Source organism: Maniola jurtina, chromosome 2 (genome assembly GCF_905333055.1).
Source record: "Maniola jurtina chromosome 2, ilManJurt1.1, whole genome shotgun sequence".
Lineage (NCBI taxonomy): Eukaryota > Metazoa > Arthropoda > Insecta > Lepidoptera > Nymphalidae > Maniola > Maniola jurtina.
This window is the reverse complement of record NC_060030.1, coordinates 14,976,883-15,003,814: the sequence shown is the minus strand read 5'-3', so window position 1 is coordinate 15,003,814 and position 26,932 is coordinate 14,976,883. Positions and strand designations below refer to the sequence as shown.

Here is a 26,932-nt window from a genome sequence, read left to right as displayed (position 1 = left end):
TTTGTCCTAAAAGAGGGTGAGGGGGTCCCTTAAGTGGAAACACTGACATGAAGTGTCAAGTGTCAGTGTCAAGTGAACAAGAAAAGGGAGCAAAAAAGCAAAAAAAAACTAATTGGTCTGTGAATTCAATTATAAAGCATTACAAAAGTGTACATAAAAAATAAATAAATCCTATGAATTTCCCTTTATCGGTCGGGTGTCAAGTATGAACTTTCATATTTCATTCTTACAATGAGTAGGTATTCGTGAATTATAATAATAGGCATACATATCTATGTAGGCATGTCGTGATTTAAAAGCAAGAAATTTTCATCATAAAATCTGCTGGTCAAATCAAAACCAAAACGGAACGATGGCATTTGTTTACCAAAGCGACGCGGACTTGGAAGCTAAAGCAAAAAAAGGTATGAACGCTTTAAGATAGTTAAACCCCTCTTTAACGTATATCCTTTCTAATTCGATGAACCTCCCGAAGTTAACTTGAGATTCGAACGGGGCATCCCGTTATTTGGTCTTTTTTAAATGTAAAATATTCATGAAATCTATCATGTCATTTCAGCGGCAGAACGGATATCAGAGAACATGCATATAGTGGCTAATGAACCATCATTGGCTTTGTACAGACTACAGGAGCACGTCAGAAAGGCTCTACCCCCCATGGTGGAAAGGAGAGTTGAGGTCACAAAGCTGCAGCATGAGCTGCAGGGCAGGTGCTATGATGTGGAGTATGCTCTGAGGTAATTTTGGGTATATATTGTAATAAGCCATTTTTGGACTAGTTGGAAATACAGGAGTATGTAGGAAAGGTTCTAGCTTCAATTTGAAAAGAGCTGTTTAGCCACAGCGTGAGCTGCAGGCCAATGTGTATATTGTAAGTTCCATCCATGTATTGCCTCAATGTAAGGAAAATGCAATGCAAAATCCATACTTATTGTGCAAGTGTGTCTGCTTGACTTGTCCAATTTTTCATGCTCCATCTGTTCAATCAATTTTGATGAAATTTGGCACAGAGATAGCTTGCATCCTGAGCAAGAACATAAGCCACTTTTATTCTGGAATATCTAAGAGTTCCCTTGGGATTTTTAAAAAACATATGTCCACATGGTCAAATCTAATATCATCATTTAGTGTTTATAGAAAATTAATTATTCCTTTTAGTTTCTTTTGCTACCCTGAGGACCTCAAATATGTAAAAAAAAAGTTAGTTGAAACCTGAGTTTGAGCTGTTTTGAGTTGCACTATAATTTCAATTCATTTCATTTTCAGTGCAGTGAAATCGATGGACGGTGCAGCGACCAGCTTCAACAACATCCAGGAAATGTTAAAGCAAGCTATATTCTTAAAGCAACAGTTAAAATACGAGGAAGCGCGGCGAAATAAAAAAGATACCAACTCTGTGTACAAACGTCTCTCTGCTCACATTGTTCTTGACCTCCCGGACTTGTCTGACTTCTCCATGATTAGAGAAACTACCAACAGACTGGAGAATATTATGACACACGCTAGAGGCTCTAGTGCTGAGCTGCATAGATCCCATACTACTTTACATTAAACCTGTAATTATTTGCTAGCCTGGTGAGACAATGTGCGACATTTTACTTGTCTTTCAGGACTGGTCAGAATTCTCCATGATGAGAGAGACTATCAACAGACTGGAGAATAATATAACTCAGGCTAGAGGCTCAAGTGCTGAGCTGCATAGATCTTACAGTACATTAAACCTGCTAATATCTTCTCCTAGCATAGTAGATTCTCTCTCTATTGGCTGAAATGTGTGTAGCACCATGAATGCAGCCGATCTTCGAGATGGAAGCTATCTCTGTGCCAAACATAAAGAGCTAGTGAGCAATATAAACGCTTGCTTACATTATAGGCAATGGTCACACCCACAACCAATCACAATCCTAGTGCGTCCTTTTCACTTCTATACAATTGTGCAAGAGAGATACCCTGTGTTAGCTCGACTTCCTGAACAAGGTATAGTGCTGAGACTTATTAAGGAGACAGGAGTACCAAAGATTATACTAATAAATATGTGATGCGCAGCTATAGCCAATTTCCATGTAATGTGTTGCAGTGTAGACAGACAAAAAATTAACTTTGTGAAAGATAGTTACTTACCTATATATCAGCTTTGGTGTTGGCTTTATGTAAATGTATTAAGCACTGCAATATCATAACGATATAATTATTAATTGTATGTATTAGCTTCTTGTTTATATGAGCTGTTTAAAGTCAAAACCATAGATATTGAATTCATCTTACTGAAACCAAAAACAATATTTAACTTTTTATTAATCCTGTTTTTAAAACTTGTGGTTTTGATTTCATGCATCTGATAATATCATATTTGAATTATTCACAAAACAGCAATGTTGGGGCATAACCTTTATTGGCATAATAATATAATGATTACTGTAATAACACATGCTTATTTCATTACTAACAAAATAAACTTAATTCTTTCGCAACAACATAATAATTATGCTTTTCTTTAAATGCCTCACTACTTTGCTATATAACCCAAAAAGCTTTGCTTATTTAACTAACATTGCATATCAAACTTTAGAAAGAGATTTCTGCTTCATAGACCGTCGTCTCTTTCACTCATACCTATGAGACGTTTGGTCGGTCTCAACGACAGAGACAACACTATGAAACCGTTATCTCTTTTTAAAGTTCAATGTGCAATATTATCCTAACTAAAGAAAGAGGTGTGGTCAATGCAATTTGAAATAAGGCAACTGCAAAAGATGGGGCGCGCTAACATAACATTATTACTGTCATAATTTCGGTTTATCTGTTAAAAATAATAGACCACGTGAGCTTAGCAATATGAAATCTTTTTTGAAAGGGTAAGAACTATTAGATTAACCATGACCTTCTAATTATAGCGCCTGTCCACTGAAGCTGAGTGGAGTGATAATGTGTTCAACAGTTCATTCAGGTTATAAAAATGTTTAAAAATCTGATTGCTCGCCTAAGAATATGTCCACATCGCTCTGTGGCAGGCAAGGCACCGCTTTACCTATCTGGTTGTAAAGGATCATAGAATAACTCAAAATTAAAAAAAAAACCCCTACACAAAAATCTCTATAAGAAAACTAGAAAAAAGAGCTGCTAACTTTCAAACGGCTGAACCGATTTTCTTCGATTATAGCTAAGAACACTCTCGATCAAGCCACCTTTCAAACAAAAAAAAAACTAAATTAAAATCGGTTCATTCGTTTAGGAGCTACGATGCCACAGACAGATACACAGATACACGCGTCAAACTTATAACACCCCTCTTTTTGGGTCGGGGGTTAAAAGTCAAGGATTTTCGCAAAGGCCTGCTTCTATCTGAACGATCTTAACGTAATTTATTTTTCGATGTACCTAATATTAGTTTATCTGTTAAAAATAACAGACCACGGTAACTCAGTCAATTTGGTGATATGGAATCTTTTTTGAAAAGGCATAAGATTGTCCATAACCTCTTCACTAGGCATCGCTTTAGGCTTTTGCGGAAAGAGGAATTTGCAACACAAAGACTTTTGGTCGTCAACTAAATTTTTTCGTCCAAATTCATAGTTTATGATAGAGTTGTACACGTAATCGATTGGTGTTGATGTGACTATGTATGAATAGACGTTACTGTTCTCGGCTTGTAGCTTCTCCATCTTCTCGAATATTGTAGCCCAAGTCAGGTTCGGGTCTAACACTTGTATGTTTACTAGGACCTGTGAAAGATTTTATTAATATTTTTATTTATTTACGCTTGACCATAATCAAACCTGATAGAAAGTGATGATGTGGCCTAAGATGGGACGCGTTTACCTAGAAGATGCCTATTCACTCTTGTTGTAAGGTCACCTGGTGGTAAGTGATGATACAGTCTAAGATGGAAGCGGGCTAACCTGGAAGTGGTATGGTTTTCATTAAACCCATACTCCTTTGGTTTCTAAACGGCGTCATTACCGGAACGCTACATCGCTTGGCGGCACGGCTTTGCCTGTAGGGTGGTAACTAGCCACGTCCGAAGCCTCACACCAGACCAGACCAGAAATTTAGAAATTATAAAATTCCAAATCTCGGCTGGGAACCGAACCCGGGACCTCCTACTAAAAAGACCACAACGTTTATCACTGCGCTAGGGAGGTCGTCAATTCACACTTAATATTATAAAGGCGAAAGTTTGTGTACATGTGTGTGTGTATGTTTGTTACTCCTTCACGCAAAAACTACTAGACGGATTTGGCTGAAATTTGGAATGGAGATAGATAATATCCTGGATTAGCACATACTTAGGCTACTTTTTATCCCGGAAAATCAAAGAGTTCCCACGGGATGTCGAAAAACCTAAATCTACGCGGGCGAATTCGCGGGCATCGGCTAGTATGTATTAATTCTTGTAACTGAAACCTAAGTATTATAGTTATCTTATGTAAGATTTCGTACCTCAGTCATATCATTGATAACAAAAGTCTTGAAGTGCTTCGAGAACATCGATTCCACGTTCACATCGTCCTTCAGATGCACTACAACTGTGTACCCCTTTTCACTGTAGCGAGTGACTAGGTTGTCCACTTGGTCTATGTCATAGATGTGCCCTTCCACTAGGATTGCCAGTCGATTTGTCAAGGGCAAATGGCTTTCGACACTGAAAATTAACAAAAAAAAATCCTTCGGGGAAGAAAGAAAAAAACACGAGAGAAGGAGAGAACATAGCTGTCTTTTTTTTAATTTATTTAAAAAAAAAAGAATATTAGCCATGCTAATCATGACTAATATTCCTTTTTCCCCTCCAATTAAGCGTAAAGCTTGTGCCAGGAGTGGGTACGACAATAGTGCAACGGATGGGGGTTTGAACCGCCGACCTTTCGGAATTCAGTCCGCTCCTCAACCGTTGAGCTATTGCGGCTTTTTAAGTTTAACTCAGTTCATTTTAAACCTCAAAAGTCGAACAAGAATGGTCTCGCCACAACTTTAAACTCGCTTTTATATGGGTTTTACGAAGCTGCGCATAGTCTTGTGGTAAGCCAAGCCAATGTTTAAAGACCCAAAGTATCTTATATCTACCGTTTTCAGATCATCTAGGTACTTGACACCAAACATCGAAAGGTACTTATGCTACTGTGTGGAGGCACATAATTATTATAACTTTTATTACTTGTTAAGCTTTTAAACACCTATAGGAGGCTCGACACATTGTTCAAACTTCACACATTAGGTACCAACTTGGGTACTAATGCCTGTCACGTCCTAACACCTGCTTCTGAATATGTTAGTCGTGTTTTCTATTGACCTTGCCCAAACAAAAAACTGAAGAGTTCAACATGCCCAAGAAGTAAATCGGAATATGAGAAAGGTATTTGATAGAAAGTAGACAAATCTTCACTTGAATAGGGTAGGCAATACTTTCAACCGATCCCAAAGATATTAGTTTTATCTTTTAAGTTCTTGAGTTCACTATAGGCGGATTATTTGGGTAAGTGCGGCTCGTGGGATAAGGTGAAGGTATGGGTTCCGTGATGAGGATGACAGTGACATGGAGACCCTTAATTTTTATGCCAACTGTCACCCTTCCGCAACTCACGCTCTACCTTATGAGCCGTCTTAGTGAACTTCTAAAAAATAAATATTAAAATAAACTTTTACAGTGAATCGTGATTCACATACTTCTGTAATTTAAAATAATGCCATGTATCACACTAATATTATAAAGGAGAAAGTTTGTATGTGTGCGTGTGTGTGTGTGTGTGTGTGTGTGTAGTATGTTTGTTACTCCTTCACGCAAAAACTGCTAGACGGATTTGGCTGAAATTTGGAATGGAGATAGATAATATCCTGGATTAGCACATAGGCTACTTTTTATCCCGCAAAATCAAAGAGTTCCCACGGGATTTCGAAAAACCTAAATCCACGCGGGCGAAGTCGCGAGCATCGGCTAGTAGGTACATAATTTTGCTAACCTGGTCGAACTAATAATGATGCCATGCCCACGTTTCCTCAATGTATACAGTATGTAGTACATAGCACGTTGAACTGAATACTTCTGGTACGCCGTGTATTCGTCTAAGATGATAATAGCTGGAGCGCCAACGGTGGCTGCGGCGAAACGCAGTCGAGGTTGGTCGTTGGGACTTAGGTATTGTATGACTGTGTCTGCTTGTTTGCGAAATCCTGTTCAAGATATCATGTTAGAAGTTTTTAATCGAAGATAGGTTAACATGCTTGGCCGCGATCCAAAATAAGGGTTACTTATTATGATTCAGTCTAAACTCTAGCTAGAGGAACACCATAACCCGTAAGGGTAATAGGTACACATAATACTAATTCTTCTAATTTGTTTCTACAGCAACGTATTTCCGGAACGCTGACTCGGTTGTTGAAAGTTACAAACCTGCTAGAAGGATGGTAAATCTCAGCGGTCGAGACCTCTTTAGTTTATTATAACAAGATTAGATCTTTTTCCTTGTGTTGGAAACTGTCATCCATTGCGGTAAAGGACACTGGTCGCCATTCATCGTCACATTCTGTGCGTACTACCCTCATTATACTCACCAAGAGCATCAATATAATTCATGACCTCCTGCCGGGCGCGTTTCCTGGGCACGCCGCGCAGTATGGCCAGCAACTCCAGCCCGTTGTATACCGTCATCCATTGCGGCAGGGGACACTGGTTGCCACATAGCGTCACATTCTGGGCGTACTACCCTCATATGGACACAAAGTGATTATTTTTTGAAGGATCATCTATCTACGTACAATATATAAAAAAGTTGAAACTGACTGACCGACGTGCATGCATTTCTCTAGGAGGAACTTTAAATGACGATTTTTTTTTAGTAATTTCCTTCGAAGCCAAAGCTGGCCAGTTAAAGTATAAGAAACGTACTCGCGCATTTAGTGCCAGTCGTGCATTTCCCGTTGCACCTTGCTTTTTTATTTCAGGCTCAAGTCTACATAGTTACCTGATGAGGGTCTATGTGTAATCTCCATTTTGATAAACACCATAAATTGCCTTCTGTTGACATTTGATTTCCTGTTCATAACAATAATTAATATAAGTAGTTAGATCTATACTTCTATATAGTTAGATCTAGGTAGTTAGATAAAGCGATTTCTAACAGAACCAACTTTACTTAGGTACAAATTTTTCTTAGCTGAGTTATTCCGTAGGTTAACGTCGCAAAATGTAGGAAGGAACAGCTCGATTTATAGATCCTTCTCAGAGTGCCGGTTTTCTTTTTTTATTCAATAGGTTTGACTAAGAATTTCTTTATGTTTATAAAAGTCGGTAAGGAATTTAATATGAATAAATTAAACTGTATTTCCTGCCACGACGTGTACTTTGGTACCGTCATAAATAGGGATCTTCTAAACATACGAGCTGCATAGGTTCCTCTAATGCTGTTCATGGGCGGCACTAATCACTTAACAACAAGGTAACCCGCCTGCTCGTTTGCTCACTTTCCCTAGCTACAGCCTATAAGTATATTTCAATTTAAAGGCTAATAAATAGTAGGTAGGCAAGTACTTACCAGCTAAGATTTCGCACAACCTCAGTCTACCGTGATCTGACAGGCCCGAAATGGCCAAAACTTTCCCTTTCCCCAACCCAAGGTAGACATTACGTATTTTGGACTTCCCATATCTCCTCTGCGAGACATTACACGCCAGAAGATATTCACCGAACGTGTCCACTCTGTCACCTAGAAAAATTCACACGTGTATTTTTTATTACGAGTAAAATCAGAAAAAGTATTCGCCATATTTCCATTCCATCAGCCTGTATGCGTCCACTGTTGGACGTCCTTTCCAAGAGCGCGCTACGAAACACGGTCCTCCGCCTTCCTCATCCACCCGCTCCCCGCTATTTTCTTCAGGTCAGTCGGTCCAGCTGCCGCCGCCATATTTGCTCAGTGTCAACTATCACTTCAGCATATGTTTAGCATGCCAGTGGACACATAGAGCAAATCATAGAGAGTCCGTTCTCAGATTGTACGTGTTATACCTTTTCTTATCTCCAGACCAAACGTCAAAATCAGCGTAACGGATGGGAAAATGCCAAGGGAACCTCTATTTTACGGACTAAAAAGTAGCCTCTGTGCGTCTCCAGGATGTAAACTATCTCATACTGGTAAACTAACTATAACATATGGGTCTTGAAAAGCTGGCAGACATACCTACCTACACTCTTTCGCAATTCATAATATTAGTATGAAAGTATGAATTCAAAATTCTACTAACGTCTTTTCTTCAACAGTTCCGCATGCTTTAACAACACATTGGATTTCTCCTGCTTTGCTTCCTGGGTCTCCGTGTCGTACTGTTGTTTGCGTGGATATACCAGCCTGTAGAGTACGAGCGAGCAAAGCCGCTGGATATACTTGTATTCCCAAAGCAATAAGAGCGCCATGAAAACAATGCTGGTGTTGAAGATAGCGATCATTTCCATGAGAACTCCATATTCCTTGTCTAAGTAAAATTGTCGGGAGAAACATTTTTGTAGGACCCCACATTTTGCTGAAATTTTACGAAATCAAATTAGCAGATGGCCTGAGATGACAACTTGAGCAGAACTGGCCTTATAAGCAAGAGATCCGGGATTTGATCCGAGATCCTATCCTCTATTTGTGGGCTTCAGTCGCAACGGTAAAGTCAAGCGATTCTTTATTCTGTGGCTTCTTTAACTTTTGTTCTGGCTTAATAGGTTTAGGTAATAAGTTGGAATCCTAATTTTGATTTTATTAATCAACATGAGGATTCAAACTAATTTTATTATTGGTGGCTGAGAAGTTAGTCAATTCACATTCACAAGGAAAAATCGCGTTGCAATGTCATATTTTCGGAACACTGGGCAAAGCCTTTTCCACAGATTTACAGCCGGTAAAAAGATTGAATCACTATTCACTACCCATATTATAGTTAAATGCGAGTGTTTGTATGTTGGTTTATCGGTTTGTACTTCAATCACGTTACAACAAAGCATCAGATCGCCATATTTTTGGCATGGGTATTGTTGAAAACCTGGAAAGTGACAGGCCGTTTTATCCCGAAAAATCTAAGAGTTCCCACGAGATTTTCAAAAACTTAAATCCACGCGAATGAAATCGCGGGTATGAGCCAGTGAATAATATTATGGGTTGGTACTCACGACAGCATTTGTGAAACATTTTAGATGAACAGAGATTCTTCCTCTCAAACACAATACATTCGCTGTTGTAGAGAAATATCTTCCTGATCTTAACGAAAGCGTACGCCATGTTGAATTGAGGTGAAAGAGTCATGAAGTTAACCACGTAGTCCAGTGCGTTGCCGTAGAGGAGCTTGGCCATGACAGTGGTCTCCCCTGTTTGGAAATAATAAGTACCTATTATTAAGTATTTTCCAAAAAAAAACTTAAAAGTGTTCATACTTAGGCATATGCACAGAAATCCTAATAACAGTGGTCAGTGCCTTATATTATTCCCAATTCTGTATGCCATTGAATATCGGAAACTCTCGCTAATTTTCTCTCTCTAATCTCTCTTTAATTTTTGTCCGAAAACCCAAATGAATTTTAAGGAGTTTGATGTGAGGTGGTTCTTCTAAGTAGGTACTCGTACGTTAGATACGAGTAGGTATGGCATACCAAATCTGCCAGCATTTGTGTCTACATGAGATGATGCTGCTTGTGCCGTTAGATGAACAGACGCACCATCACCACTTTAAAGCATTTTCTGGTGGTGACTCCCATGGCACATGCAATAGCTATTATTACGTGGTAGTGGTGATAAGACACTTGGGAGAGATAAGGCGAAATAAATGTCTCATCACCTAAAACGTTTCAACACGGAAAAAGGCCCGATTGAATTACGAAAGTTTGAACCTTGCTTGATTTGTGGATTTTTGTTGTAGATACTAACTCTACTAGCACAGCTGTTATAGAAGAGAGAAACGATACATTAATTGATAAACATGAACTCATCGATAAAGCGTGAAGAGAGGATGTTCTTACCAAACACTACGTTGAGTATAACATACGCCATAGTGTTAAGGGATGCTCGCGGACCCAGGCTGAATAAATACGCTTGAGGTATACAACCTATTCCATACACCGTAAGCATTAACGGAACTACCACTGGAAAACAAGTGTAAATTAAAATTTTAAAACACCCCCGACAAGTGAAGGTTACAGTAACTAGAAAAGAGCTGATAACTTTCAAACGGTGAACGCGCGGTGAATCACTAGTCCCGCGCCTTACCCTCATCTAGCGATGAATAAAAATAAAAATAGTGATTAGTAAAGTTAACTATGTTTTGTATTTATGATAATTTAGAATTTAGAGCTTTAAATGTAATAAAATATGTGTAGAAGTGTTAACCGTGTAAAGGTTTGCATATTTAGTTTTTTTTAACCTATTGTGATGTATTTATGATGTGAATGGAGTGTTAACTATGATATTGGTAAGTTTGAAAGGGGCGTGTATAGCCTGCAAAACTGTGTTAGATTTATTATTTTGTGTTTATCCTGTGTGTGTTACCGGGACATAAACTGTGTATATATTTAATATTTGATAATAAAGACATTTTTCAAACAAACAAACAAACAAACGGTGAACCGATTTTCTTGGATTATAGCTAAGAACACTCTCGATCAAGCCACCTTTCAGACAAATAAAACTAATTAAAATCGGTTCACTCGTTTAGGAGCTACGATGCCCCAGACAGATACACACGTCAAACTTATAACACCCATTTTTTGGGTCGGGGGTTAAAAACAACAAATATTTAACTATGAAGATAAGTACAAACCCCTAAGATGATTATGTAAAACCTTACCGAGGTCACTGTAATAGAAAGTTCTAGGAGCCACGAGAACCATGATAGCGATCATGGTAGACGTCATCAAGATCACAAGAAAGAAGTAGAGGATAAGGTCGTAGATGAACAGAGTGATCCAGTAACGCGCTGGAGAGAAGTTCAACGCGTGACACTGTGGAATAGAATAGAATTTAATATAGGTATTAAAGTGTGTACGGAATTCGAGTTGGGTTAGTGAGGGTTGATATGTCATAAACCTTGGAGAAAGATGCAAATGCAAACATATACCGAGATGAGATAAAAGGTTATCGGAGTCATACATTTTATAATCCATGTTAAGCTTGTTTCCCCTTGTTTCAGCACTCGCAGTGCCCCTAGGATATCTTAAAACGGACTTTCGCGCAATAAATATATCTAATGGTACGGTTATAGACATATATGTCTTTACCTGCATATGCCTTATAAATCCGCTTTCCTTTGAGGGTATAAGAGTAATATGCGATATGGTCAAAATAAGCAGAAATTGTATGAATATCGGCGGAGCGGATGCTGTCTTCAGCCACTGTAATCAAATATGTAGACAAACAGTCATAACATGGAATTCATTTTTGATCAAACAAAATATCAAATAGGTCCCTGCCAAATGATAATACTTTTTATGCGATTTTCGAAAATTAGTGGTACCTATACTTATAGGGTGGTTTCAAGTAGTTTCCACTTGCAATAAAAAAATTCAAAAAAGCGCCTATTTTCAGCTCTATCATCAGACTACAATTTCTTACTCCTTACTTAAGCACCAATTACCTACCCATTGAGTCCAATCTAACAATTACCTTACCTACAAACTTGGTTGGTCTTCGTTGAATCATCAGATCCTATCTAAACTACTATTCACTGAGATATTTCATTTTTTTTTTTAAACCAAAGTATAGTTTTACATATTGTTTCCACTTGACACCCTGAAACTCTCTTGAGTTTATATGGATGTTGCACATTCCTTAAATATTAAATACTAGCTGTGCCCGCGACTTCGTTCGCGTGGAATAGTGACTTTTCGCGCTTTATATAGCCACGGACGCTCAGGCGCGAGGCGCCGTGATTCTTTAAATTGACATAACTTTTTTATTTATGAACCGATTGACATGAAATAAACACTAAATCCTAAGTGAAGCTTACTACAATATATTAGTGAAAACCGTATCTAAATCGAATAAGCCGTTTCTGAGATTAGCGTGCACAAACACACAGACAAACAGACAAACAGACAAAAAAAAAATTAATTACAATTTCGGGTTCGGCATCGATATAATAACAACCCCTGCTACTTTTTTTTTATATTTCCATTGTACAGACACCACTTTTCTACAATTTTATTATATGTATAGATATTACACTTTACACTGTGAATTGTGATAATAGCACTTTATCAAAAACAATGTGATAATCTGTCCCGATTTACTTTACTCTTCCACTATTGATTGAAATACCCAAGGACAAGATCGGTGCTAGATGGGGATTCTAGTTTTCTTTAAGATTATTACTAGCCATATATGACTTATATTCCCCTTTCCCCTCCAACTAAGCGTAAAGCTTGTGCTAGGCGTAGGTACAACAATAGTGCATCGGGTGGGGTTTGAACCGCCGTCCTTTCGGTTTTCAGCCCGCTCCTCAACCGTTGAGCTATTGAGGTTCTCAGTATGATAGTAGGTAGAGCTTACAGTGGTAAGGTCCAACGCCAAAGGGTCGTCCGTAACTTGTATAGTGGCGTCGAAAGCGTTCGTATAGTGACGTATCAGTGCCATATACGCACGAGCTAATGATCTAGCAGCCGCGCTGTGGTCGTGGTGCAGTGGACTGTATAACACTTTCACCTTTGAACAAAGTCTTTGCTATATAGGCCTCTCGTTTAAATGAAACAGTTCTTGAGTAGCTTGAGTTCAGGAGGGTGACGGTTGATGCAACAGTAAAAGCTGCCGTCACCCCTCAGAACAGTTAGAGATGTTAGCAAGCTGAGGTGGTAGTGAGCAATGTCTATGTCTGTCCGCAGAACCAATAGCTACTGGGGTAATGGCGGAGCCCAGGTTACGCCAAAATGCGACGACGCCAAAGATTCCGACTCCAATATCGGAGAAAGCTAGAATAATAAAAAAAAAACATAGGGCAACCTCCAGCACGATAGATCCTCAAGACTTTAGTGGGAAATGTGTGGATGCGAAGATCTTCCCTGTCAAATTAACAAATCCACTTTATTTTTACGTAGTCTCTTTGTATAAGTTGGTTTTTAATATAGACCTAGCTGCGAAGTAGCTAGTAGGCGGGGTCACCTAGTTATCATCGTTGCTGTCGAATATGTCCAGTTATGACATAATAAGTAGGTATTAGGTAATTAGTTTCGGTGTAGTCTGTACAGAACTTGGCCTCATGCACTTCCGTGCGTCTCGATAGTCCGTATCCTTAGTAGATAGTACCCACTTAAACTCATAAAGAAACTATAGAAAAGCTCTTTAAGAAAATAAATAGATAGTAATTACATGAAGAGAGTCGTTTATAGAAGCGACTTTTAGACCATAGGCGTACATATAGACGTACTGTTGTGGTGAATCAATTGCGCGAGTCACGAGGTATTCTGTCAGACTCTGTAAAAGAGTGAAATGTTTCATGAGTAGCTAATTAGGTACTACACACTTAATTAAATTCCAAATTTTATGCTCAATTAAGGCAAAAAAGGCTTTTATGTATATTGCCTTCTGTATATTTCAATTTAATTTGAACTTTTATGTAAGTACGAGTATATTACCTCTGGATATAAAAGTGCCGTGTAACTCATATGTTTTACTTCTTTCTTTGTCGCGTTAGTGTCTGACATAACGTACCTAAATAAAACAGTAATAACGGCATTAGGTATAGATATACCTAGTGAGTAAATAGTTCTTCTACGTCATGAAAACAAACTACAGTAACTATGGTTAAACGGATGGATAAAATAAAGAAATTGGACACTAACGCAGTTGCCACGGATAACGCATCAGTTGAGTTGTCACAATTCAGTACCAAATTGGTCTTCTGCTCCAATGCTTCAACGGTCAATTTCTGATTCAGAAAAAGAAATCTTTAAGTTTGGCTCGTCTTGGCGGGGGCACTGCAGTGTCCCCTGATATGCTACATAATATAGAGTTGAAAGCCTTTATGTAGGTAATTTTCCGTCAACTTTGTAAGGTTTGACAATAGATAAGAAACGAAAGATAAGTTAAAAAAAATACCTCTCCATGTATGATTGTCTTAGTGGCTTTGTCTTCTTCAATCTCGTCGAGGACCGATGCCAGAGATATGCCAATAAATACACCAGTTACCAAAGCTGACAGGACCTGTTCAAAAAAATATACTAACATAGATTCATACAGAGACTACACGAAAATGCTCTAAAGAGACCGTCCCTAAGTTTTGAGTATCACTTTTGCGGTCAAAGATTTTCATAAAATGTCTACTCAAAAAAGTACATACTATAAATCAATTCTGACCCTCGCCATTTTTTGTAAAAATGGTCCTTTTTAAACTGAAATACTTTAGCAATTTATAACAACTCACCGTAATAATCAAAACGAATCTGTAGTGATAATAAAATGTGAAGAACTTCCATCCTATGTACACCAAGTGATCCAAATTCTCGAAATTGTCCTTCCGTCTCTGCCATGGGACGGGTTCTGTAAATATAATAATCAATGCGTCGCCGTTCTTATTAGAAATTTGTCTTATTAGAACTTGGTGAACACACTCACGTGTGTCTAGATTTGAAAAAAGCAATTTTCTAAAGCTCGCTCTACACTCTCTTGCGACTCGCGGCGCGAGAGTTTGTGGGTCTGCTCTGTTGTCTGGGTTTATTGTCTCAACTTGCGTTGTTGGCCTCGCGTCTTTTACTCTTGCTACGAGCAACAATAGATGTCACAAGAAAACAGCTCTGTGGGTCGCTTAGGTAAAATACCAGCTGATTGGCTGATACTTTCTTATTTACTGAAATGCTTTGTTATTTTATACAAGAATACCATGAATTAAGTTAAGTTATAACAATTGAGATTGTTGCAATGATTGATGCAGCTTTTATCGCAAGCATGATCATGCACACGGGGTACGAAATGAGACGCGCAAACTGTCTATTGCTGAAGCTTGATTGGTTCATCCCATAGTTGGATCATCCCATGGATGAACCCATAGTTCATCAAACAACCTTTTTTTTGCGAGCAGTGTGGAAAAACACCTACCTATGTGCAGATACATTCGCTGTGCTTGTCATCCAGAGCTATTTTTACCTGTCACATAAAAATAACTCTGGATGACAATCTGGATGACTGGATGGCTCTGATGGTGGGCAGTGGTCAGGTGTGTGTATGTGTAATATTGTTATTGTTTCTGAGAGTAACTAACCAGTAATATTGTTCAATGCGTTCTTCGTCAACTCATGCTCTTCAACGGTTCCATGTATTGACGCTCTCGATACGTAAATGGCTCTATGTACAAAAATATAATGTTCACAATTAATTGATAGTTTTCCATTCGCTTACATAAATAAAAGGTAATAATATAATTATTACTGTTTCCCAACTAGGCCTCTGAATCTCATAGAGAAAATACTATGTGGTATACCTATATTGACTTTCACTGCCGAAGGGATCTTTTGCAAGGATCTCCTTCAACACAGTCTTGTCGTGTCACTCACAAATTCAGTAGCGTACCTACTACAAACTTCCTCAGAATCTGGCACGCTGATATTCATAGAAATGATTCCATATTTGCTCGCATTTTCGGTAAGGTCCTTGACCAGGCTCGCGACGTTGGCCGTTGGACTCGGGGGCAGACGCAGAATGAGTAAGGAGCCTAAATGCGCTCTCACAGTAGCTCCAGCTTCAGATGTTCTACTGAGCAGGTCTGATACGTTCTGTTCAGTTTCTCGACCGCCACTACGAAATGTTACACGGATGCGGTATTCACGACCTGAAAAAATCGGAATCGTCAAAAAAAACCTATGAATTAAATTCATTGATTATGAAAATATAAATATCAAGATACCTACCTAGGTTAGTTGTCTAAGATCTGCTTTGGCTAGGCCCCGTGCGATTTTTTGAAGAACATAATTTGAAAACTATATACACTTGGAAATTACATAAGCATTTGATATTTGGATAAGTGCTTTTTGGGCCTTTAAATTCGTCATGAAAGAAAAGTTTGGATACAATTATTGAATAGAAAAAATTCTGAAAACTGCTCCACATAACGGATTTTTTAGATTTAATCGCAAACGGAACATTATACTTTGGTGATTAGATGAAATTTACAAAAAAGTCATAATTGATAACATTTCCTTCAAGGACCTATAGTTTTTTATAGTTTGGATTATAGTATAGGTAGGTACCGTAATTGAAGAACATATAAGCTGGAGTACCGCCGAAGACCAAAACCTTATTGTCGAATATAAAAACACGATCAGCGAATTCAAGTGAGATGCTCGTGAAACCTAACTTCACGATGGTTATATAGCCTTTGTATTGCTGAAAATTACATAATATAATAAGAAAATTAAATAATCATTAAAAATATTTTATACCACAGTTTAAAATGGTATTCATTATTTAGTCTAGTGATGACACTACAACGAAAACAGGTTAAAAGAAAAACCCAGAAAAAATTAACAGATTGCAGAAGAAAATCTACGGAAAATCGGAAAGTTGTACATAGATGAAGAAATTCAAGAATTATTAAGAATTATCAGATCTTACCATAATTTTATCTTTGATGACTGCATTATAAATTGCATTAGAAGTGAATGAAGGAATAATTACAATCTGAAACGAATAATTTCATGATTGTTACTTAGTTAAATGCTCTAAGTTCCGTTCTCATATCAAACAAGGTTTATTTTTGGTGAAAAAAAAAGATTCCGACGAATAGAGAACCTCCTCCTTTTTTGGAAGTCGGTTAAAAGATAACGATTTGGGTAGGAGAAAGTATCTGTTGCAGGCATTTATTTTTATTATGAAAATCGATACCGTCTTTACAGCTAAACTTTTTTTTATTTCAAGTTGCACAGTGTTTTATTATAAAATCATTGTTTATGGCAAGACATTCGAATTTTTAATAAAGGGCAAAAAAACTGCTGTTGAATGTGCACATTTTTAGTGATCCAGAACTTTGCTGACTCTCAAAGAAGGGCTATTTAAAAATGACACAATCTACCGATATTAAACAAAAGTTAACTAAGTATCGTTAGCAAAATGTTAGCTAATAATAATAATAATAATAGGAAAAATAGAAAAAACTAAGATAAATAATCGATCCTATATTGAAAACGTACCCTAGGCTCCAACAAAAGGGCAACCGCCCAACACAACTGCGCTCGGTAATAAGAACCCAGATTCCGCACATACTCATGTCGTTGACTTTCAAGATCGCATTCTGATAGAAGACGTTTGGAGCGGATCTCCACATACTCTTCAATGGTCTGGCTAGATTCATTCCATAGACAAAGCTGTAAGCAAAACCACTAGAGTTGCTTTGAAAGTTAAAAAGCTCGACGCTCATTCGTTTCAATTTGAAGGATTCTTTAGAAAGATCTTCATCCACACTGGAAGGCTATAATAATTGAACTATGAAAATCGTGTCTTGTGTTTGGCTAAACTTTGTGTCATGTATGTCTAATATTTAGCTAGTCTTTGTGCATTCTTTGTTTTTCTTGTCGTTGTCTAGGCTTTATCATGTCTTTGGCTTGTCTAGGTTGTGTCTTGTTCTTGTCTTGATCTTGTCTTGGTCTTATCTAGATCTTACAATGGTCATGTCTAGATCTTGTCTTTGCCCTGTTTTGAACTTGTTTAAGTCGTGATGATGATGTGATTAGATTAATACAGTTAAACAAATGTGCAAAATGAAGACTAACTCCACAATATAAAGTGAAGTGTTCTTGCACAGTGAGATCCTCGACAAGACATCCATTCCTGTGACAGTACCCCATCATAGTACACATCGTCATAGGGCTGATACCAGGCCTGAGTTCTTCGCCCAGTACTGTTATTGTTCCTTTATCTGGATACGATTGTCCTAAAATTTTCTTTTAATAAAGTAGGTATAACAACATTGCCTACTATTAACAATGAATGCATGAAATATTACAGACACCGGTAGCACTTGCTTTCTAGTATAGGCTTCCCCCAAATTCTTCTACGTTTCACTTCACGAGAGGAGAAAAGGAAAAAACTGATCCCAGAAAAATATCATTTGTAAAGAAATTAAACGATTGAAAACATAAGATTGTGCCTGTGAGTAAATCCTCAATAGCAAGAATGGTGTTCTCTTGAACGGGTTCAGAGTAAAGCATCGTAAATTCGCCGCGGTAGATGTCCAGGGTGACGTCGCTTAGAACTGGACCATCCATGATACTCTGTAAATAGAGGTTAGAAAATTCATCATCATCATCATCAGCCTGTGGACGTCCACTGCTGGAAATAGGCCTTCCCTAAAAAGCGCCACCACAACCGGTCCTCAGCCTTCCTCATCCAGCCACTTCAGTCAGTCAGCCACAGTATGAGTAATTTCATTTTGTTAATGAAGTATTTTTCTTAGCGACCGTAAGTATTTTAGATGATTGTGCTACCAGCAAATATGCTGTCCCAAGTTGATAACTCGCAGAATAAACTAAACATTGAGTTGCAACCAGATTTTAGTCAATAATGATTGGGACAAAAAAGAATGGGACACGATGAATGACATGTAACATGAGGATATAAAACACAAACGATTATAGGTAGGCGTCTTCTAAGTAAACGCACCCTATCTTAGGCTACATCATCACTTTCCATCAGGTGTGCGTGGTCAAGCGTGTGCGTCTATAATGAAAAAAAAAACTAGTGATATGTATAGGAGAAATTTATCTGATTAATCGTCTTCCAAAGAGGAGGAGATTCTCAATTCTGTGCATTTTTTTAGTATTCTAATTTTTTGACTTAATATTACCGCAAAATGAAATATTTTAGTTAGATGAATCTACCTTTGAAACATTTCTAATGCTAATAGCTTTGGCTACTAGCTCATCGACTTCTTGTAACTTTTCGCGCTCTTTCCCTGAGGGCGTTTCTATTTGATGTAGTTTGTTGACATCCTAAAATAAATACAATATGTTGATACAAAATCGAATTAGTGAAAGTAATTACTTATTTTTTGTATTTAAATCGAGCTTTATTTGCTGTTTTAGTAAAATCGAGAATTTAAAATAGGTACTTAGTCGGGTTAGGATTTCAACTAACCACAGCTTTCTTGAATAGGATAGATTTCCAGGACACCTGTCCCCCGATACCTTTCTGTTTGACAGTTCGTTGCAAAATCATCAGTATCCCAAAGTAAATTACAATCATAACCAACCATGACAGTATTGTATACGTCACTGCATTTGATTCCCAGCGGCCTTGATCTGAAATATTATGATTCTACTTAAAAAGTTTATCCATAATAATATGTATTAAATAAATTTTTAAACTAAATAGGCATGCACCAAAATAAGCGATGATAAGGTAGAGCGTTCTTGCTTAGAAGGTGTCCACTCGCTCTTGTTTTGATGGCCCCAATTGGCGGGGAAAACGGAAACTGGATGGGCATTTCAAATACTAGCAGCGTGCATTAGTAACGAAGTGATTCGCTTCGTATGACTCCGTGGAATTTCGACTACGTAGGGGTGCAGACAGAGAGAGAAGTACCTTATGATACCTCGATGTATCGAAGAAGTTCAAGTATTTTATTAAGAATTAAACAATTTGAATTTAATTTAGTACATACGGCCAGTTTGCAGCAAAGCGAATTCATTCAGTCCATGTATAAGGCCTAGAGGTGGCATGATGAGATGTAAGCAGAACGTGAACACTTCATGCTTGAGATCGATGCCGTGGTGCACGATCAACTCTGATAGGAATGTCTGAAGCAGCGTGAACAACGCTGTGCAAAGACAAGCAATCCAAGCTGAAAAGGGGACAAAAAATTGTGATGAACATGCTCACATATCATTGTACCTACGGGTGCTTCTATAGTTTTTAACCCCCGACCCAAAAAGAGGGGTGTTATAAGTTTGACGTGTTTATCTGTGTATCTGTGTGTCTGTGTATCTGTGTATCTGTCTGTGGCATCGTAGCGCCTAAACGAATGAACCGATTTTAATTTACTTTTTTTGTTTGAAAGGTGGCTTGATCGAGAGTGTTCTTAGCTATAATCCAAAAAAATTGGTTCAGCCGTTTGAAAGTTATCAGCTCATTTCTAGTTTTCTTGTAGAAAAGAAGGTCAGATAACCCTTAGGTTCATAATATTCAGGTGTCAATTGACAAATGTCAAGCTGTCAAGATGGACGTTGCCTAGATATTAATTATTTATTTGAAAATGATGTTTTGGAAAACTCAAATACTTTGGATCGGCGCGGAATAGTCCAAGAAAATCGGTTCAGCCGTTTGAAAGTTATCAGCTCTTTTCTAGTTTATAACCTTCACTTGTCGGGGGTGTTGAAAATTTTTAATTTACACTTGTAATTATAGGTATACATGGTAGATAGATGGATGGACGGAAAGCGGAGTGAATCGGGTACGGAACCCTAAAAAGCGTTGGCTAGTTAAACTTTCAGAAATAAAGTAAGTTTATTGGAATTTGGCTTGCTTCAAAGACGCACTTACTTTCAGTATGGTACATCGCCATAATCATCGCGATCATGATCATGACGGAGACATAGGCGAGGATCAGCATGAGCGTGAAGAGGAGATGGATCCAGCGGAAGATCAGTATGAGGGTGACGCTGCCCAGCACGCAGATCGGAGTCGCGGTCAGGTAGGCGTACACCAGCCAGCCCATGTACATCGACGGGAAGTCCACGTCGCGGATGCGGAGAGCACGCTAAAAAAAACAGTGTTTGTAACTAGATGGCGCTGTACGATATTGTGTCATGCTTTCAACTAGCGGACCTATTACGTGGCAATATTTTCTGTCTTGTCTGTTGACAGATTTGTTTGCTAGTCTGCCACACAGCCAATCTCAATAGATGGCAGCCTGACGCACGAGATGTCATTGAACATCGGGAGAAAGACCATGACGGAGAAGAAGGTTAGGATGAGGACGAACGTAAAGAAGAGATAGATCCAGTGGAAGATCAGTATGAGGGTGATGCTGCCGAGTAGTAGATCCTGGCAGTGGTCAGATAGGCGTACACCAGCCAGCCCATGTACATCGACGGGAAGTCCACGTCACGGATGCGGAGAGCACGCTAAAAAAATTAATAACAGTGTTTGTAACTAGATGGCGCTGTACGATATTGTGTCATGCTTTCAACTAGCGGACCTATTACGTGGCAATATTTTCTATCTTGTCTGTTGAAAGATTTGTTTACTAGTCTGCCACACAGCCAAACTCAATAGATGGCAGCCTGATGCACGAGATGTCATTGAACATCGGGAGAAAGACCATGACGGAGAAGAATGTTAGGATGAGGACGAACGTAAAGAAGAGATAGATCCAGTGGAAGATCAGTATGAGGGTGATGCTGCCGAGTAGTAGATCCTGGCAGTGGTCAGATAGGCGTACACCAGCCAGCCCATGTACATCGACGGGAAGTCCACGTCACGGATGCGGAGAGCACGCTAAAAAAAAATCAGTGTTTGTAACTAGATGGCGCTGTACGATGTTGTATCGTGCTATCAACTAGCGGACCTATTACGTGGCAATATTTTCTGTCTTGTCTGTTGAAAGATTTGTTTACATTTTAAGCCAGACACACAGTCAATCTCAACAGATAGAGAGCCTGACGCACGAGATATCATTGAACAGCGGGAAAAAGACCATGACGGAGAAGAAGGTTAGGATGAGGACGAACGTAAAGAAGAGATGGATCCAGCGGAAGATCAGTATGAGGGTGATGCTTCCCAGCACGCAGATCGGAGTCGCGGTCAGGTAGGCGTACACCAGCCAGCCCATGTACATCGACGGGAAGTCCACGTCACGGATGCGGAGAGCACGCTAAAAAAATTAATAAGTGTTTGTAACTAGATGGTGCTGTACGATATTGTGTCATGCTTTCAACTAGCGGACCTATTACGTGGCAATATTTTCTGTCTTGTCTGTTGAAAGATTTGTTTACTAGTCTGCCACACAGCCAATCTCAACAGATGGCAGCCTGACGCACGAGATGTCATTGAACATCGGGAGAAAGACCATGACGGAGAAGAAGGTTAGGATGAGGACGAACGTAAAGAAGAGATAGATCCAGTGGAAGATCAGTATGAGGGTGATGCTGCCGAGTAGTAGATCCTGGCAGTGGTCAGATAGGCGTACACCAGCCAGCCAGTGTACATCGACGAGAAGTCCACGTCGTGGATGCAGAGGGCGCGCTGAAGAAAATTTATTCGTAACTACAATTATTATATTAGTGCTATCCTTAGAGATCTCAGATATTTATTTTCCGATACAGCGAGAGCTCTTGACTGCGATCTCACCAGATGGTAAGTGACGGTGATAGTGATTCGGGAGCTCTGAGGTCCGATCCCGGGCATGCACTTCTAACTTTTCGGAGCTATGCGCGTTTTAAGCAATTCAATATCACTTGCTTTACGGTGAAGGCAAACATCGTGAGGAAACCTGCATGACTGAGGGTTCTCCGTAATGTTGCCACTCCGCACTTGTGAACTATGACCAACTCTTTCTCATTCTGAGAGGTGACTCGACCGCAGTAGTGAGCCGACAATGGCTCGATGATGATAATGATAAATTACCTTGAATTTACTAATGGTTTCAGACACAACCAGCGCTTGGGTCTCCAACACGGGCGGCAGGAGGGCGATCGTGAAATACGTCAGGATGATGGTTATGGCTTTACGCACACGATCCTGCTGCATCAGAGGCGACACCGGCATCGACGCTAGTTGTAGCTGACAACAAAATATAACCAGATTATGTGATATCAACCTGATGAAAAATCCGATCCAGTGCGAGTCGGACTCGCATATAAATGGTTCCGTACTAGAAATAACACCTTTTAATAAATTTTTAGGGTTCCATTCCTCAAAAGGAAAAGATTAACCCTTATAGAATCGCTTTGATGCCTGTCTGTCCAGAAAGCTATCCCGTTCCCCGTTATACTTCCCGTTGACCTAGAATCATGAAAGACAGGTAAGTAGGTCTTATAGCACAAGTAAAGGGAAAAATCCGAAAACCGTTAATTTGTGTTCACATCTCAAAAAATATATAAAAATTGTATTTTTTGTACGATGTTACAGAACCCTTCGTGTGCGAGTCCGACTCGTACGTGGACAGTTTTTTTAATATACTTAAGAGATGTTTGAGACAATTTAGAAATCACTTATTCCCAAATCACTTCAGCCAGGACTCGAACTCAGGACCTCCCACTTATACGACCGCAGCGCTCGCCACTGCGCCCGGGGAGATAACCCTTATCAGATTGTACTCAATACATTAATTAGATTTTATTACTCTCCTGTACATTTTTATCATTACTGCCAAGGAAAAGCCTTGACAATAAAACGATAAGTGATTATTATTGTAAAAGAGTTCAATAACCTTTGACCGTGTTTCTATTTTCTTATGACACACATTTTGTTAAGCAATAAATTACCTTATGGCTCGAAATAGTAGGTAATTGAATTTTTAAAAACGACTTATCTAAAAGCGCGTATTAATCAATACGAAGGTGTATAATTTATCACAAGTTGTAACTTGTACCTATCTCATTTTTTACTGATTGTTGTTTCAACGAAATAAGCATAAATTTAAATTTTACTGATAACAATATTCTTTATCGTTTATTTTATCAGTAGGTCAGAATGATCAGACAGCATCAATGGATATGATTTATAATTTTGCGAGTTCATTCATAGCCGAAATAGCTCAGTTGGGAGAGCGTTAGACTGAAGATCTAAAGGTCCCCGGTTCAATCCCGGGTTTCGGCAGAAATTTCTTTTTGGTTTAATTTTAATAGGATAGTAGGTTAATTATTAACTTATTTCAGAACAAAACATAATTAAAAATTTGTTACACTTTTTTTCATTAACTTTCTCTAATAAACATTATTGAAGTCATTTGCTATTGCGCCCGCGCAGCATAGTTTTTAACCCAAGAAAGCGAATTTTCAGGTCAGTAACAGGCGCTTTAAATAAACTTCGATGCTCATCAATTCGCATAATCAAAAACCGGGTAACTGACATCAGCAAAAAGATTCCACAGACCAGCTGGGAGATATTGTTGGCTATGGCTAATGACCTGGCAGGAGGGAGGTTTCTCCGCGTGTCGCGTGTCCCTCTGACTAGCAGAGGGCACAGTGGACGAAGCGTAGGACGGGACACGGGCGACGTGCGCGTCCCAGGGTCGGGGGACGCACTTCGTTGGTGCGTCCCGGAGGTGCGGTGGTGGGGACCGAGCAGGTCCCCAGTGGAGGGTCTGCCTCGGCAGACGTCGCTGGCTGGGTTGCGGTTGTTTGCTTCGGCCGTTCCCGTGACCCAGTCGCCAGGCGACGCGCAGTAGCGCCGCTGGGGTTTAGTGGGTATTCCGGTCGCCTCTCGGCCGGCGAGTCCCACATACCCTCCCTCCGGGAGGGATGCGTAAATGCATTCCCCAGCGTCAACAAAAAAAAAAAAAAGCCTATTTCGTATAGATCTACGTGGCCACGTATTTTTTTGTCCCCACACTAGGAAAAGTCTTCTGTGGTAACCCATCATCTCGATGGGTTACCTTAACACCGTTATTTATTAGACAATATCTTATTTGTACAACTAAAGTATAAGCTCGTATAGTTTAAGCCACAGCAGAGCCTAAAACTGGGCTTATTTAGTTGCAAAAATTGGTGAACTGTACGATACTTACATCGTAGTTAGGAGCGGTGCTGCTAACATGGGTCAGTATAGCCTGGCTGATAGCTAGCTGTACAGCTAACACGCCGCTGCTCAGGTGTGGGTTGTAGGAACTGATTGTAGGCCTCGTGACGAACTTGGCACGCTCTGTACTGCGGATGCTGAACTTCCACATGTTGTCCTCCTACAAGCGTATAATTAATCCATGACTGTGGCAATCTCGTGGCAAATGGATCTTGTTGAAAGCTCGATCGGTTTTTCGTGTCATCTTTCGTAAAGAAATGCAAGCAGCTTTTATTGGTATGAAGTAGTACCAGATTTAAAGGTGAAAAAAGCATCGTGAGGAAACCTGCATGCCTGAGAGTTCTCCATAGTATTTTAAACGGTGTGTGAAGCCTGCCAATCTGCGCTTAGCAAGCATAGCGTCTATGGTCTGAATCATTCTCATTTTGAGAGGAGACCCGTGCTCAGTAGTGGGCCGGCGATGGGTTGATCATAATGATGATGTAGTAACCGAAACTTCACTATGACAAAATACCACTATCCAAAAGAGATTGGGAAAGATTGTTTTTTCTTTATAAAATGGCATATCAAAAGTACCGTAGGTTTCCATATGATCCAAATGACAGGGCTATCGATGGGAGTCCCTCGAGAGCGATTGTACAGCATCCTGTTGAGATCGTCCTCAGAACTGGCGCTCAAGAAATCTGCAATAATCGTTCTCTGTTACGCCTACTGAACAGCCAGAATGTGCGGACTGAGTGAAGCCTGGAGTACTGCCTGGAAGGGATGGGGAACACCGGCTCTGCTATGAACATCCTCAAGAAGAACAGCTTTTCTACTAGAAGATGATTTAAATCCTTTTAATATTTATTTCTTTAGTCTCGTGACAAAGTGATTTATTAATTCTCTTACTGAATCTCAAATAATTTTGTGCAGCAGTATTCATAATCATTTGCTCGCATGGCACGTTGTTCAACACATAGCCTATACACCGTTTGTTTAGTGAGGCCAGGAGATTCGCAAATGTTAGCGGTGCCTGAGACACTGCCTGCAAGGGGGTGAGGAGTGAGGAATACCGGCTCTGCTATAAACATCGCTATGAGAACGAGAGTTTCCACTACCAGAAGATAGCAAAGACGAGCTTCCACTACCAGAATATGCCATAGACGATTAAATATCAGCCCAAAAGCAAATTATGTCTTACTAAATCCCAAGTTTTGTGAAGCAATGTTCATAATTTGTTCGTACGGCGCGTTGTTCGGCGCATAGCCCAAGATACAGCGCTTGTTGAGGGAGGCCAGGATATCTGCAGATGTTAACGGCGCCTGAGGCACTGCCTGCAAGGGGGTGAGGAACACTGGTTTTGCTATGAAAATCGCCACGAGGAACATGAGGGATGCGAACAGTGTGTCCACTGCTAGTAAACGCCATCTTCGCCTGAAAGAAAAGAATTACTTAGGTACATACTTACTTACTTATTTAAGTTTTAACCACTCTCTCTGCGTCTTAGGCTTCATTGCTGAGTGACCCATCGGGACTCCTTCTATTAATGACATGAAACTTTATCTGATAATAGTGCGGTGATGATTTTATATTATGACTCGACTAAGAACAGGTTAAGGCACAGCAGAAAGATCAAGACCACATGTGGACCACATGTGAAGTTGCATCCAGCTACCGACTTATGTAACCTCTGTTTAACTAGCTAGGTGATTCGCTAACTCAGTGTCTAATGCTGAATGATAGTCACCGAGGGTGGTTGGTATTACATTGCTGCTTCACAGAATGATATAAAAATGTATTTCTGTAGAAAACTATCAATGGATTGAAAAATAAGCTCGGTGGCTATCGTTTAGTGTTAGATACTGACTTAGCGAATCACCCCGTAGGACATTAGTCTAATACATAGACTAACTACTTATATATATTATGGGTCTGATAACTTCTCATATATATTGATATCTATATCATGTGCAAACAAAAGTAAAATACGCACTGTCTTTGCAGGTATGATTTCCAGATGAGTGTGTTGACTTGGCGATAGAATTTACTGCGAACCGGCCTTCTCTCCAATATCGCAGTCATAATAACGCAATTTTCATAAAAACTGCGCCTGCTAATTAATATCTTTTTATACTTGTCCCTTGGATATTCATAGTGGGCATTTTATTACAGCTGTCAAGCAGGCCACTTTGACAGCTTTTTGATAAAAAGATAGTAAAACCTATTTTCGCATGGGAAAAAGTTTACCAAGTTGCTGTAACCAAAGACCC

The 26,932-nt window shown here is 39.3% G+C and overlaps 2 protein-coding genes, 1 long non-coding RNA gene and 1 other non-coding gene across 4 annotated transcripts; 3 read left to right on the top strand and 1 right to left on the bottom strand.

Annotated features, from left to right (window-relative positions):
* The first annotated feature begins 59 nt into the window (after positions 1-59).
* Positions 60-16,137, top strand: LOC123876542. Its single transcript, XR_006798375.1, has 3 exons — positions 60-239; positions 9,272-9,278; positions 16,126-16,137. It is a non-coding gene; the product is annotated as an uncharacterized LOC123876542 (long non-coding RNA).
* Positions 234-2,017, top strand: LOC123876504 (BLOC-1-related complex subunit 8 homolog). The gene is made up of 3 exons (XM_045922813.1): positions 234-404; positions 560-737; positions 1,267-2,017. The coding sequence occupies exons 1-3, from the start codon at positions 353-355 to the stop codon at positions 1,550-1,552; spliced, it is 516 nt and encodes a 171-aa protein (XP_045778769.1). The 5' UTR covers positions 234-352; the 3' UTR covers positions 1,553-2,017.
* Positions 3,291-26,795, bottom strand: LOC123876526 (ABC transporter A family member 4-like). The gene is made up of 33 exons (XM_045922835.1): positions 26,656-26,795; positions 25,864-26,096; positions 25,257-25,363; positions 24,670-24,840; positions 22,566-22,721; positions 20,481-20,697; positions 19,603-19,782; positions 19,077-19,240; positions 18,821-18,931; positions 18,091-18,214; positions 17,714-17,874; positions 17,135-17,308; positions 16,560-16,625; positions 16,196-16,331; positions 15,519-15,777; positions 15,211-15,293; positions 14,377-14,492; positions 14,052-14,156; positions 13,796-13,881; positions 13,589-13,664; positions 13,323-13,427; positions 12,510-12,662; positions 11,240-11,353; positions 10,810-10,963; positions 9,986-10,108; positions 9,143-9,337; positions 8,236-8,511; positions 7,527-7,697; positions 6,957-7,027; positions 6,547-6,694; positions 5,955-6,165; positions 4,441-4,642; positions 3,291-3,722 (listed from the first exon to the last, which is right to left on the bottom strand). Exons 1-33 carry the CDS (start codon positions 26,742-26,744, stop codon positions 3,390-3,392), a joined length of 5,070 nt encoding a protein of 1,689 aa, XP_045778791.1. The 5' UTR covers positions 26,745-26,795; the 3' UTR covers positions 3,291-3,389.
* On the top strand, positions 23,687-23,759 carry Trnaf-gaa. Its single transcript has one exon. It is a non-coding gene; the product is annotated as a tRNA-Phe (tRNA).
* Positions 26,796-26,932: the final 137 nt, after the last annotated feature.

What these genes read in the sequence shown, in the direction of transcription:
- LOC123876504 (XM_045922813.1), top strand. Translation starts at nt 353, where the DNA reads ATGGCATTTGTTTACCAAAGCGACGCGGACTTGGAAGCTAAAGCAAAA. An exon ending in GGAAGCTAAAGCAAAAAAAG is followed by an intron (nt 405 to 559) that starts GTATGAACGCTT and finishes ATGTCATTTCAG; the next exon opens with CGGCAGAACGGATATCAGAG. An exon ending in GATGTGGAGTATGCTCTGAG is followed by an intron (nt 738 to 1,266) that starts GTAATTTTGGGT and finishes TTTCATTTTCAG; the next exon opens with TGCAGTGAAATCGATGGACG.
- LOC123876526 (XM_045922835.1), bottom strand. Translation starts at nt 26,744, where the DNA reads ATGACTGCGATATTGGAGAGAAGGCCGGTTCGCAGTAAATTCTATCGC. An exon ending in GGCGATGTACCATACTGAAA is followed by an intron (nt 19,783 to 20,480) that starts GTAAGTGCGTCT and finishes TCCCCTTTTCAG; the next exon opens with CTTGGATTGCTTGTCTTTGC. An exon ending in GATTCGTTTTGATTATTACG is followed by an intron (nt 14,157 to 14,376) that starts GTGAGTTGTTAT and finishes TTTTTTGAACAG; the next exon opens with GTCCTGTCAGCTTTGGTAAC.